Here is a 19,680-nt window from a genome sequence, read left to right as displayed (position 1 = left end):
AAGAAATATTTACCATGCATGGAAAATCCAGTCATTCAGTGACATTACTGGGCAAGTCTCCTCTTCCAGTCTTGCAATGCCCAGGTAGGCTTCTGTTTTAGATCCCTTCCCTAAGAAGTTGTTGCCATGAACAAAGCATGAGATGTCTGCATACCTAGAAGACAAGGTCCAGAAGACGAAGGAGACTGGTGAGGGGCAGGTGCCCTGGTCTGGTTTCAGGGTCCAATTATAAAGGAAGCCTCTGGAAACGTAGGCACAATGGTCAAGTACCAGCCATCTAAGTCCAACATCTGGAAACTGAGCCTGTACCTTGCAGGCTGTCAGAGCCAGGCCTGAGCGGGCCAGGTGTCAGTCACAGACTATGTCCTGAGCTGGGGGCCAAACTTCTCAACTCCTGGATGTGAATGGCTTGTTCCCCACTCAGACATTCTGGCCCATCTCCCTGCACCCTCTCCTGCATCAGTTCCTGGCCTTGACCCCTCCACGCGCCCCATCTCAACCCACCCTCAGTGTGGCGACCTGCCACTGCTCTCAGCAAAAACAGCCCTGACCTCGGCTCTGGATTGTGCCCAGCTCTGCTGCTGTGCGCATGGACAACATGAAGGGGCAGGTCTGACCCAAGGCACGGGGAGGTGGGCAGGACTCAGGCATGAGAAGATGAATCAGGTCAGGACAAAGGCAGGCGAAGAGAGATGGAAGCCCAGACTCAGGGCTGGGTGGGATGAGAAGCAGGGAGAAGTACAGCAAGGGGCAGCCTGGAGGAATTCAACTGCCTGCCTGGGTCTGCACGGCGACTGAATTCCAAGCCCTGCCATATCAGGGAGGTGTGGAGAGGAAGAGGGGGAAGTGCTGCTCTGTCCCACCTAGGGTAGCTTCAGCCTACTCCAGATGGATGAGTGGTGAGCATCAGTAGCCCCATCTGGAAGGAAATGAAGGGGAATAGAGCAGGAAAGTGAAGCAGAGGAATCGATACAGCAAGGCTCAACCTGTAACCACGTTCACATCTGAATGGGCTCCATGCCTACACGGTGGGGCAAATCAAATCCCACACCACCCACAGTCTAGAAGACCATTCCTGGGGCTGTACCTCTGCTGACTCACTGCATAGGTGATTAGCAATTATAAAAAATTAACACCAGTGAGTATTCCTATCCCCCAGCAGGGCACAATGAGCACATTCTGCATTGCACCCAAGTTGATCTACAAAAATAGGCTTGTGGGTCCAAAGGGATCCATCAGTGAATGCATAAGCATCAAAGGAAGCAGTGGATTTTGTGGCTTGACTCAACAGGACAAGTCAGGGATGTTGAGGAGGTGCCTCCTGTCCTCCCCGCGGTTAAACTCGCTTCTAGTAGAAGAGATCTGACAATGAGAAGAGGCACCAACGAGGCCACCAATGACCCTGGATATCAGCTTTTTTAAAACACTATTTGGTAAAGGACTAGAGTGAGTGGATCAACTCCCCTTGTTGGTTTCACTGCCTACACATCTGGCGAATTTAACCACTTCCCTCCATCTCCACTGTTACAATCTATACTGGGTTTTACAGTGTCTCCAACCACCCCTGCCCAAAATTCATGTCCACTCAGAACCTGCATATGTGATCTTATTTGGAAAGAAAGTCTTTGTAGATAGAATCAAGTTAAAATGAGGTCATACCAGATTAAGGTGGGCCCTAATCCAACAGACTGGTATTCTTAGAAGAAGAGGGAAATTTGGACCCAGAGACACAAAGGGAAAATGCCACCTTATGATGGAGACAGAGATTGGACCGATGTGTCTACAAGGAATGGCAAGGACTGTCAGCTACCACCAGAGCTAGGAGACAGCCATGGAACAGGTTCTTCCTCACAGCCTCCAGAAAGAACTGACCTGGCTGCTGACACCTTGATTTTGGACTTCCAACCTCCAGAATGGCAAGATAACACATTCCCATTGTTTTAAGCTGCCCAGTTTGTAGTAATGTACAGCCAGAGGAAACTATACTCCTCCCCAACCCAAGCCTGCATCAGCCCTCGCGTAGATAACTCTAGCATCCTCCTAACCTTGAATACCCCAAACCTGTCTGGTCGTCCTATGACATGTTCTCCACTCTGTCACCAGAGTGAGCATCTCACATCTAACATGGTTCATGGGCCTCCACTGGTTAAAATCCTCAGTGGCCTGCAATTGGTCTTGGAGTCAGCATCCCCTCTCCCCACGCTTCACCATCTCCTCACCTGGCTGCCTTCTGCTTCCTTATTAGATCTCACCAGGCATCAGTCACTCACAGGGGCATTCTCCAACCTGCCCAGACATGTCCCATTCCGTGTTGTTTGTTCTTGTTGCCCTCCTGGCCTTTTCCTCCACAACACCTATCACGGTGTGTTAGATGTGATTATCTCTTTGGTGTCTCTTTTCCCCACTGAACTGTAAACTCCACAAGAGCCAGGCCACATGGGTTTTGTTCATCATTAGATCCCCAGCACTTAGTACAGTGTCTTGCACCAAGTTAGTTAGTACTCACTAAATACATGCTGGATGAATGGATGAATGAATAGAACAAAGAGAAAGAAAAAAGTAAGTGCCTCTTTTCTTCCCTCTCCTCTACCTGAGCCTGCAATGGGGATTCTCAAGCACATGTCACACTTTTGTAAAGGGGCAAAACTAACAAAGATCAGGGCCTACCCATCTTCCCTTGTCAACAGTACCAAAATCCTAAGACACATTTTAGAGAGCTAAGAAGACAAATAAACCAGGGCAAGATGGAAAGTTTGGGAAACCACTGATCTATAGTAGTGTTTAAATGGAATTTGCAGTTATTAAAACAAATGAATGAGCTCTCTACAATTCCCAAACACTATCATTAATACTATCCCATATGTCATTGAATGCCTGCTTCAAAGCAGTTTTGTAGGAGATGCATTATTGTTTGTATTTACAAGCGAGAAAACTGAGGCTCAGGGAGGTTAAGTCATTCACCCAAGGTAAAGGCCATGGACTGTAACTGTCACCAGGTTCATCTGACTCCAAGTACAGGGATTCTTCCACTCCCCCGCTGCCTCCCTACACCCCTATGCACCGCCCCCCATCCCCACCACCACTCCTTAGCACACACGGCTGGTGGAGCTCACTGTGTGCAGGGAGGCCAGCCTTCCAGCCAGAGTCAGCAACGTGTGCAAAAGCACCACTCTGACTCCTTTATCCGCTGTGACACAAGAGTGATAATGAACCCAACAGCCTGGGCTGGAAATCTGTCCAGATTCATGGAATATCTTTCAACATAAAATATGAGAAAAAAAACACAAACAGTTCAGCAGCATCAGCCATGCTATGCATGTAGCGAAGCAAAACAGGCAGGTTGTATAAATATTTAACAACGAGAAAGAACTGAACTGGCTCCAAAGAAACATCTGGGATAACAGATCTAAGGAGGCTGAGGTTTCTAGTGGGAAAGTCACTGTGAAGATACAAAAAACAACCAGCCAGCAATTCTCAGATTTCATTCTCACGTGCATTTATCAAGCACCTCTGGCAACTTACCCCTAAATGCTTTGTTTTTAAGTGTTTACTTACACAACTGGGCAATTTCCAAGGGGACTAAGTCAAATAAACATGCTTTTCTTGCCATAAAAATGCTTTATTTCTATTTCGAACAACAGAAACTCAATAACAGTGTTAATAGTTGAGTCGAGATCAAATCAAGTTGTTTTTTTTTTTTTTGCCACATTTATATATGTTACCTAATATAGCAAGAAATGGACTGCTGAATGTGTTCAGGATTAAGATTCTGGCATTAGTCCAAAGACTAAGTTTGGGCATTCCAAAGAAAATAAGCTATATATTTGAAAGTACAGTTTTTATGAAGTTACCTTCATGACTGACACTTGGAAATGGACCATCTTTTTCCAGAACTGATACCCCAGGGGTGGACTGCATAATTCACAGGACCCCTGTGGGATCAATTATCTGCCTGACATTCTTCCACTGAAGGACTCAACCACATGGCTGAACTCAACAGTCTGTCCTTGCCCTCTTTTGCAAAGTGTCAGGAAGAAGGCCCAGCTGCCTTGGGTAGGCTGAGGCTGCATGTTGACAACTGGCAGCTATTTTCCCAGGCACACACGTTCCAGGAGGTGCACGCTGTCTCTTGCAGCATCATGTATAACTGGCTTTCTTCCTGCTCTAGTCTGGGTCCTCCCAGGGTGACAGGATGAGCACGCTACCAGCTCCTCGCTCTCCTGTTCCACAGTGGAGGATGCCGCCTGCTGAACCTGCAAACTTGGTACGGACCCTGGTGGAGAGCAGGGGATGTATGGGCTTGTGCGGCGAGGTTCCTAAGGCTGCTACACAGGCTGCTCTGCTGCCATACACATTTCCCCTGCCTAGTCAGCCTCTGCCCTAGATAGCAAGCATAGAGGGGACAGCAAACCCCCAGAGCTACACTTCTAGCTGCTCCCCACCAAGGCCTGGTCGCCTGAGAGCTGTACAAACACAAGTTGGGCAGTTGAGTCACTGAGGCAGATCCCATCACTTCATGCCAGTCCCAGATGCCAAAGGATGCCCTCGACCCAGTCTGCTGCAAGCAGCCCCCAGCACAATCACTGTTTGCTAAATTCTTTAGTTCAGCAGTTCTCAAACTAAAATGTGCATCCAAGTATATAAGCTCCTGGGGAATCCTATTAAAATGTACATCCTGATTCAGTAGGCCTGGGATGGGACCTGCAATTCTGCATCTCTAAGAAGCTCCCTGCACTTCATGGATGCAAGTGCAGTGTACCCATGAAACACACTTAACAGATTTTACCAGGGTTTACCTCCCAAGTAAACTCAAATAAACATGTGCATGGAGTTCTATAATTAATAAGACATTTCACAAAGTCATAGATTCCCCAACTTTCTGAGGAGTAAAGCTAAACTCAGAGATCAAAGAGCTTGGCAAAGCCAAAAATAACAGTGGACTCAATCCAGATAACTTGATATGAAGTCCCAGGATGGTTTCGCCAAGTCAGTTGTTCTCAAACTTTAACATGCATCACGATGACTTGAAAGGTAGGTGAAAATACAGATCTCTGGGCCTCCAGAGCTTCTGATTCAGTGGGGAAGAATCTGCATTTCTAACAAGTTCACAAGTGATGCTCATGCATCTGGCCTAAGGACCACACTTTGAGAAGTGCTCCACTAGACTACACAGGATCCTAGAGACCCCTGCATCCAAGCCTCAGTCTCAGAGCTTTGATGCCGTTCACCACTCATATGCCCAAACCCTACTAAACGCTGTTCTGGCTCCTGGTGCCCCAGGGATATTGGGTCACGCCAAGGCTTTTTTGTCTCTAGATGCCCCAAAGGCAATAAGCTTCTTTGGCATTGACTACGAGCTCTACTTTGTAGCAGCTGTTTGGCCTCAGGTGTGTGACCCTGAGAACTTCTTGGTAACTTCAAGCCTCATGCTCCTGACCTGTGAAATGGGGCCAATAATCCCCATGCATAGGACCTTGATGAGCCCCAGACAACAAATGGTTCTCAACCCTTCCTGTGTATCAAAATCACCTGGGAAGGTTTAACAAAACACCAGTGCCCAGCTCCCTTCCCAAATCCTGGGCAAGTGTATTTATCAAATCTCCCCAGGTGATTAATGCTAATATGCAACTAGGGTTGATATCCACTGAAATAGGTAAACGTGCTAGAAACATGCAAGATGGCCCGCTGCAGTGGCTCATGCCTATAATCCTGGCACCTTGGGAGGCTGAGATGGGAGGACTGTTTAAGTCCAGGAATGTGAGACCAGCCTAGGCAAGATGGCAAGACCTCATCTCTACAAAAAAATTAAAAAATTAGCTGAGTGCAGTGACACCCACCTGTAGTCTCACCTACTTGGGAAGCTGAGGTGGGAGAAATGCTTGGGACCCTCCTAGGCTCAAGAGAGGCTGCAGCAAGCTATGACTGTGCTACTGCACTCGAGCCTGGGTGACAGAGCAAGACCTTGTCTCTACAAAAAAAATTTAAAAATGAGCCAGCCATGATGGTGTACACCTGTAGTCCCAGCTACATGGGAGGATGAGGCTGAAGGACTGCTTGAGGCCAGAAGTTTGAGAACAACCTAGGCAATGTAGTGAGACCCTATATCTAAAAAAGTAAAAGAATTCATTACAGCTATTAATATTTCACTGTTATGGTATTTATTTATTTGTTTATTTGAGACAGGGTCTCGCTCTGTCACCCAGGCTCGAGTGTAGAGGCACAATCATGGCTCACTGCAACCTGGACCTCTTGGGCTCAAGCGATCCTCCCACTTCAGCCTCCTGAGTAGCTGCAGCTACAGGTGCATGACTCCACACCCAGCTAATTTTTTAAAATTTTTTTGTAGAGGTAAGGTCTTGCTATGTTACTCAGGCTGGTCTCAAAATCCTGGACACAAGCAATCCTCCTGCCTTAGCCTCCCAAAGTGCTGGGAGTACAGGTGTGAGCCACCCACCCAGCTGTGATGGTTTAATGAGAAGAATAAATGCAACATGCACCGAGTGTCCCACAGACGTCCTCTCTCCCAGGCAGGGAGACTCTTCAGTGAATGTACCATCTTTAAACTCTCATGGAAATGCAGCCTGATGAAAGGTATATGAGCAGAGCTGCAGAGCTGGCTGAAAATGGCTCCCTGGTGAGCTGTTCTCGTGAGCTGCTATCTGTGCCCAGACCACAGCCTAGCCAAATCCTGTGATCCAAGGCTGAAAATATCTCTGGATTTCCATGAAGCTCTCAGGGAGATAGGAAAGCTTAATCACAGCTGATTGGGACATGTGAATCATGCACAGGAACTTTCCAGCCAGATCCCTTGGGGACCAACCTGGCTCAGGCTCTCTACAAATTATCACAAAGAATCCCGGCTGGAATAGTTGGCAAATGGGGGTCCATTCATTCAACAACAGCTGGGGATTCCTGCATATAGGAGATAGGGGAAGGAGAGGCTGATCACAAGGTAAGCTGCATCCCACACAACCTTTCTACAGCCATGCAAGGCAGGTATTTGTTGAATGGATGAATAAATGAATAAACTAAGTAGTGGTCGGAGAAAGAAAGAAAGAGGGAAGGAGGAAGGAGGGGAGAGAGAGAGAAGAAAGGAAGCAAAGAAGGAAGGCAGGCAGGCAGGCAGGAAGGATGGGGAGAGGAAGGGAGGGAGGGAGGAATTTGGCCTTTGCTTGCACCCTCTTCTGCTGTTGGACAGCTCTATTTTGAAGCTATTTTCTACACTGAACCAAAATGCTGACCCAATTCTCTGAATGCAGGAAGAGTCCAGCAGAAACAGAGCCATGGAAGTGTGATGCGGGGGAAACAGGCCAAATCGACCTTGTCTTGAAGAGTCCGTGGGTTATGCTTGTGCACATCCGCTTTCCAGCCAGGACAGCCAGGCGGTCCCCACCCAGGGCAGTGCTTGAGGTCACCCACAAGGCGCCTCCAGTTCTGCTCACCAGGATCAAGGTTCTCCAGAGTTCAACGGCCACAGGAGGGAACCTGGGAAAGGCCACCGGAAGGCACAAAGAATCTGCTCACTCCATGCTCCCTTGGGCGGCCCCTGCTGAGCTGCTTCTGCTGCTCCCTGCTTGCTCTCTGAACCCCACCTCTTGGGCATATCCAGTTACAGTCACAGGCTCTGCTATCACCTGGAATGCCCTGGGCCTCTCCTCAGCTCCTCTCCTTCCCTGCAGAGAGCTGGGGCTTAGGCCACTCAGATATCCAGGATCATTAATTCTGTGGCCCCTCCCTGACACCACTTCCATCTGATCCTGGCACCTCCATGCTCCATCTTCTGCTCAGAATCCTGTAACCCAAACATCCCAGCATTCCTGGTGAGAGGAAAAGGCACTTTTCATTCTGCGGAACACTCGTCCTTCCCCATAAGGAGCTCCTCCAATACCACTGAGGCCAGCTCTCCTGAGCCAGCCAGTGCCTGCCTGCCCACTGTCTCTTCTTTCTTTTAGTGACAGACAGCACCTGATTTCCTCCAAGAGGGAATCTTCTCTTTCTGAATCCAAGTGCCCTGGGTGGTGAGGTAGGTGGACCTCACATCTTAGCTCAGAGTCTCCCTGGCCATCAGGATCAGCCAACAGCAGGGCAGGTGGACCAAAATGAGCCAAGAGAGCCAGGCCCAGGATGTTTGTGGCAACCACTGGAGGAAGGCACCCTGTTTCTGCTGAGCCTTCAGAATAGGTCCTCTTGGGTTTTTCACCAGTCCCCCTCCTCCAATCTGCCTCCATTTCATACATTGGTGGATGAGGCCTTGAACAAAAGAGTAGAATCAGAGCTGGAAGGAGCCTTAGAAACTTCCTGGGTCAAGATGAGGAGAATGAGGGTTAGAGAAGAAAGGAACTTGCCAAGATCACAAAGTGAAAACCAGAACAAAAGCAGGGAGCTCCCAACTCCCTTTCCAGCACTTTTCCACTAGCAGTGTCGTTGTATGGTAAGGCTTCACCCATTCTCTCTCCATGTGGATAAATTCCAGTTTTATTCGCAGACAAGTCAGATCACGACAAGTCACATCACTCCATGATGTTTCTAAGGAGACTGTATATAACCTTTCACCCACTCTTTGTCACCACCTCTCCAGCTAGGAAAAAATTTAATTCAACAAAGAACTCCACCATCACCCTCACCCCAGATGCTGCAACTCTTTGACAGCATATTGATTTTCTGGGGTCCCTGAGCCAACATGGGAGTCTGCAGGCCCCAGTGAAGTCAGGTTTCTTGTCCCCTCCCCTGTGCACATACAAACCTCCACACATTCAGTACAGGTGACCCTGCAGGTCCAACGAATGAGACATTGAATCACCACTGAGAGAGGCTCAGAGGAGGGAAACTCCACTGGGAAAGGAGGTCAGGCTGCCCTAGTTAAGCCACCTCCACTCCAGCAGGCCTTGCCTGGCTCCCTGCCTCGCCTCAACACCCTTCCACCCTGACTCTCCCAAAGTGGACCATGTCACCTCTTTCCAGGCCTAAAACCACATGAGTCCAGGGACAGGAGGGTTTGAGAGACTCTAGTCCAATAATTGAAGGCATTAAGCCACACCTGAGGCCTTTTAATACAATTTTTAAATTACGCTTGGGCTGGTTACATATGAAACCCACTCCAGTCCTGTCCTGAGCACCAGGAAAACCCTAAGGCCCGTCTGAGTAGCAGCCCAGTTTCAGAGAGCTCTTCCAAGCTGTCCCCCACGGAATCAATAAGAGCTTGTTGCATGTTCTAGGAAAGTCGCATCACACCCTATGACTGCAAAAGAGACCCTGTCCTCTCTTCCACCCTAAGAATAAGAACCCACTTCTCCAGCCTCATCTTGTTTCTGACAAGACGGGCTTGGCCCATAGGTGAACTCAGAGACCTGGCTCTTCACCTTTCACAGGGCCTTCTCTGGCATCTTGGAGGACACCCTCCACTGTACTGGTTCTGGCTGCCTTGGCCACAGTCCAGTGTCCACTCCGAGGACATTTCTGTCCAGATGTGGTTCACATCACCTGTTTAAACTCTCCCAGACACATTCAGACTTCACATGGACAGAAATGTCCACCCAACTATGATGAACCAGCTGGCTACACCCTTGGCCAGAGCCTGACCTGCCTTGACCATCGCTTCCCTGGCAGCTTCCCCAGCTGGGTCTCCAGACTGGGTTTCCAAAAGCCACATCCTGTGGTCACATGTAGAAGTCTGGGAAAGACAGCACTTTCCAGAGAAGGTGATTTCAGCTGTCAAACCAACATTTCCTGGTTGGTTGGTTTTCCCCTTTTACATCCCTCCCAAATATTTAACTTTATAAGGTGTGTTCCTTAGGATTTCTATATGGAGTTTGCTAATTCAGGCAGGAGAATGGGGTAGCAGAAAGTCTTTCTGAGCCTATTTCAGCATCGCTGTTTTACAAGAACATCAAAGCTTACTGCCAGGAGAAAAAGACACTGTCCTTACACCTTAATTCTCTATCCTCTTCCTCCTTTTTTACATCTTTGATCACCAGCACTGAGAAAATTACTAATATCCTTCCGAAACAGCTGTACACTTCTCACTTTTAGCAACATCTAACTCAGTCTTATCATAAGTGTTATTATAGGTGGAATTGTGTTCCCCACTAAAATTAGTATGTTAAAGTCTTAATCCCCAGTACCCCAGAATGTGACTGTATTTGGGAGACAGGACTTTTAAAGAGATCGTTAAGCTTAAATGAGATCATATGGGTGAGCCCTAATTTAGTGACTGGTGTCCTCATAAGAAGAGGCAGAGACACAAAAGATTCGTGCACACAGAGGAGAGACCTACACTTCGGCTGGTTATAATTCTTGTGAGAATGCAAGAAGGTGGCCATCTCCAAATCAAGAAGAAGGGCCTTAGGGGACAACAAACCTGATGACATACTGATCTTGAATGCAATGGACTAAATGCTTACACTCTCCCCAAATTCGTACGCTGAAATTCTAATCTCCCAGATGATGATATTAGGACATGGGGCCTTTAGGAGGCGATTAGGTACTGTTATAAAACAGATCCCAGATAGATAGCTAGTCCCTTCCACCATGTGAGGACATAGCTAGAAGGCAACATCTAGAAAGCAGGCCCTTGCCAGACATCAAGGTGCCTTGATCTCGGACTTCCCAGCCTCTAGAACTCTGACTGTATTAGTCTGTTCTCCCATTGTATAAACAAATACCTGAGACTGGGTAATTTACAAAGAAAAGAGGTTTAATTGGCTCACCATTCTGCAGGCTGTACAAAAAGCATGATGCTGATATCTGCTTGGCCTCTGAGGAGGCCTCAGGAAACTTACGATCATGGCGGAAGGTGAAGGGAAGCAGGTGTCTTACATGGTAGAAGCAGGAACTCTTAAGAGAGAGAGAGTGGGAAGGTACTACACACAACCAGATCTTGTGAGAACTCACTCACTATCATGAGAGCAGGACCAAGAGGATGGTACTAAACCATTCAGGCGAACCCACCCCCATGATCCAATCACCTCCCATCAGGGCCTGCCCCCAACACTGGGAATCACAATTGAACATGACATTTGGGTGAGGACACAGATCTAAACCATATCAGTGAGAAATGAATTTCTGTTACATAAAAGCTATTCGGTTTATTGTGTTTTGTTATAGCAGCCCAAATGGATTAGGACATTGAATGCCCAGCCTCCAGAACTATGAGAGAATACATTTCTGTTATTTAAGTAACCCATTCTGTGGTATTTTGTTATGGCATCCTAGGCTGACCACAATAAACAACACACTCACTAATTCATCAGGCTTCTGCTGAAGGCCTACTATGGGCAAAGCACTGAGTTTAGCACTGTGGGCAGACACAAAAGCAAGTGGGAATACAACAGCTCACAATATGGTCAGGGAGAATGACAACACAAATATATCTGTCATAGAGCAGAATGCAAATATTTTGGTATAATGCTTCTATAACTCTTGTTTCAACAACGCAAATTTGTTCCAATGTGATTGACATATTAAGGAACAATCTGAGCATAATGTGAATGTTGTGTTTGCTTATCTGTAAGAAAAACTAGATGAACATAGCAAGGTTGTGCCTAGCTGAACCGAGCCACGTGGAAATACACAAAATTCACATACCTCAGACATCAGTCAGCTCTCTCGGTCCACAGTGTGTTATTAGCCACACTCATCCACATTTGGAGTTAAAACTCTCCGTCTGATTTCACATGACTGTCCTCCTACCATTTCGCAATAACATACAAACGACCACACCTTCTGAGACCACCTCTGTAAGCAAACTTTAGGTCATTTTCAAACTCAACTGCCATATGTGTGGTAAGATGTATACATTTCTTAACAACTGAATGTTAAAGCTGTGCTACCATTTATAATAGGTTTTTATTTTTGCTTTTATCTGACAAATTATTGAGTGTTGTGCTTCTAAACCACTTTTTCTCGATGAGCCTATAGTTTTGAATTGCATGATTGTGTGTAATGCAGTGATTTTTAGAAACATGTATGAGTAGAATTGACTATGTTTAAACATTTCAATAAGGAACTAGATTTCAGGTAACTAAGGCCTGGATAATGAATGTTTATGGTCAGGATCACAGAAAATCACATGCCTACTGGATAAACTTCAAACACGGCATATGGATCTGGCTAATATATCAACGACAACCTCTAGTGGTAATGTATACTAATTGCAGGTAAAATCCAGAAAAAGGTGATGTATTAAAAATGGATTTTTAAATGTTATTGAATGAATGAAGCTATCACACAGGCCAACTCACATACATTCCCTCACCTTTAGGCAGCTTTTTATGGCCTCCAGTTTCCTGGCCTGTTTACTAAAATAATTTTTTTGTTGTTTTTTGTTTTTTTTTTTGTTTTTTTTTTTTTGAGACAGAGTCTTACTTTGTCACCCAGGCTGGAGTGTAGTGGCACAATCTTGGCTCACTGCAAGCTCTGCCTCCTGGGTTCATGCCATTCTCCCACCTCAGCCTCCAGAGTAGCTGGGACCACAGGCGCCCACCACCACGCCTGGCTAATTTTTTGTTTTTGTATTTTTTGTAGAGACGGGGTTTCACCGTGTTAGCCAGGATGGTCTTGATCTCCTGACCTCGTGATCCACCCGCCTCGGCCTCCCAAAGTACTGGGATTACAGGCGTGAGCCACCACGCCCAGCCAAGAATGTCTTCTAGAGTCAAACAGCCTCATAAAGGGAGCTCCACTGACCTGTCATTGAGTTTTCTGAGGTGCACAGTTGCTCTCTCAGCTTCTCCACGTCATCAGGATGCACCTGTTCATACAGTGTGCTCCCAAACCACTCTGACTGTGGCTGGTTCAGAACAGGGGTGACGGAGTCAGACACATAAATCACTCGCCCTGTCTCAGCAGCCACCACAAACAGAAATCCATCAGCTGCTTCAAGGATGAGATGCTTCAGTTCCTATAAAGAAAAGATTATGATTGACACAATACACTGACAGACCCAGGCTGATTCAACTTTCTTATTGGGAAAGCAGCCTTCAATTTCCTTTGTCTGCATATTTATTCTGGTACACAAATAGTTTGGGAAATGAGTACTTTGTTTCTGGAAAATAAGCTAGAAAAATGCACAAAGCTTGCATCATCCCTACGATACAGCTACTGTAAACACGGTTAGCCCATCTTCATTAGTCCTTTGTTGGGGAGAGAGAAAATTTCCAGCCTAGGGGGATGGGAGAGCAATGAGTGATCACCAGAAGGTGCTGGGTTGCCAGAGGCGTGAACAGCTTTGCCACATATTGAAACTGTAGTCATGTCATTGGAGCAGAAGGGCCCAACACATAGTGCTTGGCACAAAAGGTGCTAGATAGAAGGAAGGGAAGGGGAAGGGGAAGGTGAGAAGGGAGAACGAAAGAGACCACGTGTCTCCCCACCCACAGCTTGCCGTACTGAAAGTACCCTCTTGTTCCTTTTCTCTTTCCATATTTCTGAGCTGAATGCTGGCACTGGCTATAAGAGTATCCCCTTACATTTGCATTTCTGTCGGATTTCCAGAACTGACAATAATCACCATCATCTCAAAAGACTCTCAGAGTAACTCTGGGAGGCAGCAGGGAATACAGCATTATCCATATCACTTTACAGTGAGAAGAGGTTAGGAGCATCAACCTTCGGCTCACATTGATTCATTGGGGTCATGACTGTCATTGAAGGCAGGGAGGAAACTGGGATCAAGGAAGGGGCAGCAGGAAGCCTTGATATTATCCTCAGAAGGACATGGATGGGGCAAAATCAACTTTGTTAAAACGAGATGTCTTTTCTTTGCAGCGCCTGAAGGCAGCTCAAGTGTAGTTGCCCATACTATTCTCACATCAAGCTAAGGAGCCCTTTGCCACTGAATGAAATGGGCTTTGTGCCTGCAGGAGCCAGGCACTAAGTCTTCCCTAGACACTGTAATCCATGGCCACCCTTCCAACCACTTCAAGTACTGTTCAGGCTCTAGAGGACAAAGGTATCCTTCTAGGTCAGCAGCTAGCAAACATTTTTTGGCTGGCAATCCTTTGTTTGAATGTAATCTTATGTGAAAACCCCACTGTAAAGCACATGGACAGCCAGCAGAGTGAAGGCAAAAGGTGGAGAGTCTGGCGCCCCAAATCCCAGTAACTGAGCAGGGTACAAGGACCCAGAGACTAGGGAACATTGATATGCTGATGAGCAGAACCCAGGGAGCTTTGTAAATGTGTCTAAGCCCTTGGCTGGGGAGGAATTCTAACATCCTCTGCCTGGGAAACCAGGGCAGAAGCAGTTGGTACAAGCATTTTTTAAGGATAAGTTTATTTTGCCCATTTCTCTTGCTTTGCACTTTTGCTGTTCTGCGTCACCTAGATGCTTAATTAGTTCAGGGAATTCGGTCAGCATTTTTATTTTCAGTTTTTGGATGATCTTCCCAACAGAAAGAGCTGTTAAGAGAATTAAAAACGGAAGAGGGTGTCTGGGGAAGTACAGAATTCTTTGTCACTGGAGGAGAGGAAGTGGAGACTGAATGACTTTACTCATGAATTCACATTTTTGTCCAGTTTGCAAAGACTGTGGGGAGGTCTTATGGGATGAAGCCCTGCTCGCATCACGGACCCTCTTTTTTCCACCCTCCTCCCTGATGTTTATTCCCTGGGAGACCATCTATCACTACCAAGTTCCTGTGCCCTGATCCAGAACCAGCCTCTACACTCCAAGAAAACAAACAGTCACAGTTAAGAGCATGTATTCTGGAGTAAAAGGAGACTATCACCTATGGCTCTCCCACTTAGCTGTGCAACTTTGGGCATGTTACTTCACGCCCTCAGCAATGTTTTTCAGTGAGCTCTTGCAAGGTTAAATGAGATGCTGTGTGTGAGGACTTAGTAAGGGCCTGGCACACAGTAGGTGCTCCATAAATGTAACCATTATCATCACCATCCAAGCAGCTGAGAGAGGAACAAAGGTAGGGCTCATCTGACCTGCATAGCTGCCTTCTCTCTTCACGCCACTTTCATAATCCTCAGTCACTTAAAGATAACGAGATTCATTTCAAACCTTGACTGTGTAGGTTTTTTGGTGAGGATTAAAAAAATATAGACAAAAAACTGATTCTAGCAGCCAGTAGAGCTCAATAATTTCTGTCTGTTACTTACCAGCTATTCACCCTTCATTATACCTCAGGCCCATGTTAAACAGTCTATGCTTGTTGCCTTCCTCACCACAACCACACGAGCTGGGAGCTATCACTGCATTTATTTTTACAGAGGTGGAAATGAGGCTTGAAGCTCCTGCCCTGACCACCCCAGTTTGTGTCCTCCAAGTGGCACATATTACCACTGCTGGACCTTCCTAACATCTGCCAAGCGAAGGCTCCCATGACCACTGGGATGATTTAGAAAGGGATCAAATAGGTGAAGTGCTTGCTAAAGTGTCTGCCACAGAACAGACAGTAATAAACGTTAGTTCCTTGTCCCTTATTCTTTTTAAACCTAACTTCCATGACATAAATCGAGTCTCGGCTCTAGCAGAATAAATCATTCGGTCTCCCAACAAAATCTTTTTCATTCCTGCCTCTGAGGTTCTGTACACACTCTTCCCTTTTTGTGAAATCCCTTCTGCTCCCCTCTTTCTAGGTATTTTTTGTGGCTCCTTTCTATGCCAATACTGTCTCTGTCCTGAGAAGTCCCTCTTGATAATACCAGGACACTTCCACTCTATTTCAGCTTGGCCACACGCTGTGTCTTGTTAAATCCTCCATTACTTTTAGGACCCTATACCCTACATACTTTTGCATTTCCTAACTGCATGCCCTGACAACTGTATCATTTCACCTCCCCACCCAATGCCCCCCCACCGGCTGCACACAATGAAGTGCTTTCAAATCTATCATCTCATTTATCCTGCAAAAGCTCTTGGAGACAGGAAAGCAAAAAGCTTTATGTTCATTTCACAGATGAGCACACTGAAGCTTAGAGTATTTGCCAACTCACCCTATGACCAGCACATGGAAATACAAAGACCCTGAACACAGGCCTCTGGCTCATGTAAATCCACTTATAAAATATGACCTCACTAGCCATTTTATGCGTTTCTTCTTGCCAACTAGTCAAAGACTAGTGTAGGTGTTAAAAATATGGCTTTGGGGTCCTACCAGCCTGTCTTCACTGGACCCAATCTTGGCTCCTCCACTAAGCAGCAGATTAACCCTGAGCAATCTGCTGACTCTAAGCCTCAGCTTCCTCATCAATAAAACAGAGCTAAATAACAGTGGCTTCTTCACAGGGCTAGAATAAGTAGTAAATGAGATATTTCACAGAAAGCTATGACTCACACCAGGCACCCAGCAAATGCTGGCTGGCTGGCAAAGTGCTCTGATCGCGGCTACTATTATCACTACTGCTGCCGTCACTGTCCTTTTTCTTTAACTTTTATTTTAAGTTCAGGGGTACACATGCAGGTTTGTTACGTACTGCCAAGGGAGTAAACTCATGTCACGAAAATTTGTTATACAAATTATTTCATCACCCAGATCCTAAGCCCAGTACCCATTAGTTATTTTTTCTGATCCTCTCCCTCCTCCCAACCTCCATCCTCTAGGAGGCTCCAATGTCTGTTGTTCCCCTCTTTGTGTCCGTGTGTTCTCATCATTCAGCCCCCACTTACAAGTGGGAACACGTGGTATTTGGTTTTCTGTTCCTGCATTAGTTTGCTAAGGATAGTGGCCTCCAGCTCCATCCATGTTCCTGCAAAGGACATGATCTCATTCTTTTATATGGCTGTGTAGTATTCTATGGTGTATATGTACCACATTATCTTTATCCAATCTGTCATTGATGAACATTTATATTGAGTCCATGTCTTTGCTATTGTGAATAGTGCTGCAATGAACATACGTAAGCATATGTCTTTATGTAGAATGATTTATATTCCCTTGGGTATAAACCCAGTAATGGGGTTGCTGGGTCAAATGGTATTTCTGTTTTTAGCTCTTTGAGGAACCTCCACACTGCTTTCTACAATGGTTGAGCTAGTTTACACTCCCACCAGCAGTGTATAAGTGTTCCCTTTTCTCTGCAACCTCACTAGCATCTGTTATTTTTTGACTTTTTAGTAATAGCCATTCTGACTGGAGTGAGATGGTATCTCATAGTGGTTTTGATTTGCACTTCTCTAATGATCAGTGATGCGGAGATTTTTTCATATACCATCACTTTCATAGGCTGATCATATCAGCACAATTCCAGCATACAGTGTTTTTACTAACTTCTTCCTGTGTCAGTGTGCTCAGCACGATGTTCAGATGCTCAATATATTTTTTTGAGTGACATCTCGTTAAGGTTATGGGAAACATAAAAGCAGAAGACCCAAAGATCAGACAAACCCTCTTTTGAAGACAGCTTCTTGGAGAAAAATGGAAACAAAACATCTTGGCTTCATTCCTTCCTCAACCTTGAGCCCTGGTTCCCCACGTAGTTTATTTCATCTTGGTGACGCTGGGATTCTCCCCCCTTTCCAATGGTGATGTGATGACCAGGGTACCTGCTCTGTGAGGAAGGAAGGCTTGTACGCGCCATCGGTGGACTTGTTCCCTGTACCCCTCATGGACTTCATGTGCGAGACGGCCATGCGGAGGATGGTGAGCTTGTCTGGCTTCCGAGCCAGTGCGCTGCATGTGGGGACCATGTCGGAGAGCTCCGTGATGTACTGAGTCATCTTGTTCCGTCTGCGCCTTTCGATTTCACTATGATTCTCTCTTTCCAGAAAGCACGAGATCAGGAGAGGGGAAAAAAGAGAAGTATCAGATTACGGATTACTATCTAATGGGATAAAACCATTAACACCAAATGATCAGGAACTAGGGGCTAACACCTAACAGCTGAGTGCTTTGAATGAATATTGGGCAAAATGGCCCTTCTGATGCCTCAGCAAGCTCTTACATCTACGTGTTGGAAGCATAGATGTCTATAGTCTCAATCTCTAAATACATATCAAAATCTTCTAATTACTCCCATATGCCTGAGGTATTTTTGTAAGCATAAAAAATTGAGACACGAGGGCTGGGCACGGTGGCTCACATCTGCAATCCCAGCACTTTGGGAGGCCAAGGTGTGCAGATTACTTAAAGCCAGAAGTTTGAGACCAGCCTGACCAACATGGTAAAACCCCATCTCTACTAAAAATACAAAAATTAGCTGGGCATGGTAGCGCATACCTGTAATCCCAGCTACTTGGGAGGCTGAAGCACAAGAATGGCTTGAACCTGGGAGATGGAGATTGCAGTAAGCTGAGATCGCACCACTGCACTCCAACCTGTGCACACATGAATCTGTACATGGATATATACACACGTGCACACACACACACAAATGTGGTTACTGTCTGCCTCAATATGTGGTTTACATGTTGTATCTTTACATATTTATTACATATAAATATGTAATATATAAATATAGGTATGTAATATATTATAAATAATATTTACATATTATATCTTGCAGTAAGAAGCACTATATAGTCTTACCATTCTTTGTGTCACTAAGTAGACCAATAATGCTACAAATTTACTTTAAAGTTGTGAATAAGCCTTTGTTCTATGCCCAACAGATTTTCTGCAGCATAGTAACAAAACAGGTACACCCATGGCTTATGAAACAATAAATAGCCAATTTAAAATAAAAACGCATTGCAAAGGAATTACTGAATGCAATCTCTGTGATGTGTTATGATAAAAAACTAGCAGAAGGGATGGTAGAATGTTTCCAACCCAGGCTTTTTACCTTCAGGCTTGAAGGAGTCACAGCCAACTCAGTTCAACGACTCTAAGACAAAGCTGTTACTTGGGATAAAAGAATTATCTAAAAATAAATCCCATGTCTGCTGCAGGATTTAGGGTTTCACTGGTGTTCAAGAAATGAGAGTGACACTAAGGGCAAGAAAAAAACAACTCAGGCAGGGCTGCCTCCAGACACTGCATGTATTAATTAGCTTAACAGCCCATCCTCCCAGATTGGGGAACAGACGTGCCAGTCAGCCCTGATGACACCAAGTAGCACGTGCTGAGGGTCTCTGAACACACAGACTGAGGGGAAGTGAGACTGCAGTACAGGTCACTGCAGAGTGACCTGAGCCATCCACCATGAACCTTCCAGACCCCATGAGGGGAGGAGTGGTAGAGAAAACAAGGAATGCCCAACTCTGTCCTCAAGCAGTGGGGGGTTAACTATGAATATAAAACATACACCTTGCATAGTGGAAATGAAACACAGAGTATGATTAAATGCTTCAAAAGGCAGGTGAAAAGCAAAAACCACAATGGAGAACGATAGCGAAGAGGAGGAGGTGGTCCTGGGGCTGAGGGTGCTAGAAGGGGTAGGGAGGAGGAACTGGGAGAGAGCTGGGCCTAACCTGTCAGCAAGTAGAGGAGGTCTATTTTGGGGAGGGGATCAGCAGGATCAAATAAAGGCCTGGAATTGGGAAGAAACATTTGAGGGTGGTGAGGAGGCAGGCCTAGACGGAAGGGTAGAGATGGGCCCTGGAGTAGAGGGGCCGAGGAGCATGAGAAGCTGGGAAACCTTGCTGGACAGTAAAGGGAAAGCTGTCGTGCATGGCAGGCTGATAAGAGCCATGATGCTCTCTGCCTCTGTGGCTGGCTTCTCGGGGGAGGTGCAGGTTGCAGGAGAGGTTCAGGGTTGGGGAGGAGGAGATGGAGGCTGGGACCAGCAGGGA

At 46.1% G+C, this 19,680-nt stretch overlaps 1 protein-coding gene across 6 annotated transcripts in view; it reads right to left on the bottom strand.

The window, feature by feature from the left end:
* The window catches only part of ARNT2 (aryl hydrocarbon receptor nuclear translocator 2), a 197,114-nt gene that overhangs the window by 113,157 nt on the left and 64,277 nt on the right, over positions 1 to 19,680 (bottom strand). For all 6 annotated transcript variants that reach the window (XM_004056650.5, XM_019011003.4, XM_063698766.1 and 3 more), the window contains exons 4-5: positions 17,494 to 17,707; positions 12,685 to 12,898 (exon numbers count right to left, since the gene is read on the bottom strand). In XM_004056650.5, the coding sequence (XP_004056698.1) occupies positions 12,685 to 12,898; positions 17,494 to 17,707 (428 nt within the window). The remainder of the gene's footprint in view (positions 1 to 12,684; positions 12,899 to 17,493; positions 17,708 to 19,680) is intronic.

The sequence above is a fragment of the Gorilla gorilla genome, chromosome 16 (assembly GCF_029281585.2).
Source record: "Gorilla gorilla gorilla isolate KB3781 chromosome 16, NHGRI_mGorGor1-v2.1_pri, whole genome shotgun sequence".
Classification (NCBI taxonomy): Eukaryota; Metazoa; Chordata; class Mammalia; order Primates; family Hominidae; genus Gorilla; species Gorilla gorilla.
This window is presented reverse-complemented; position numbering and strand designations above follow the sequence as displayed.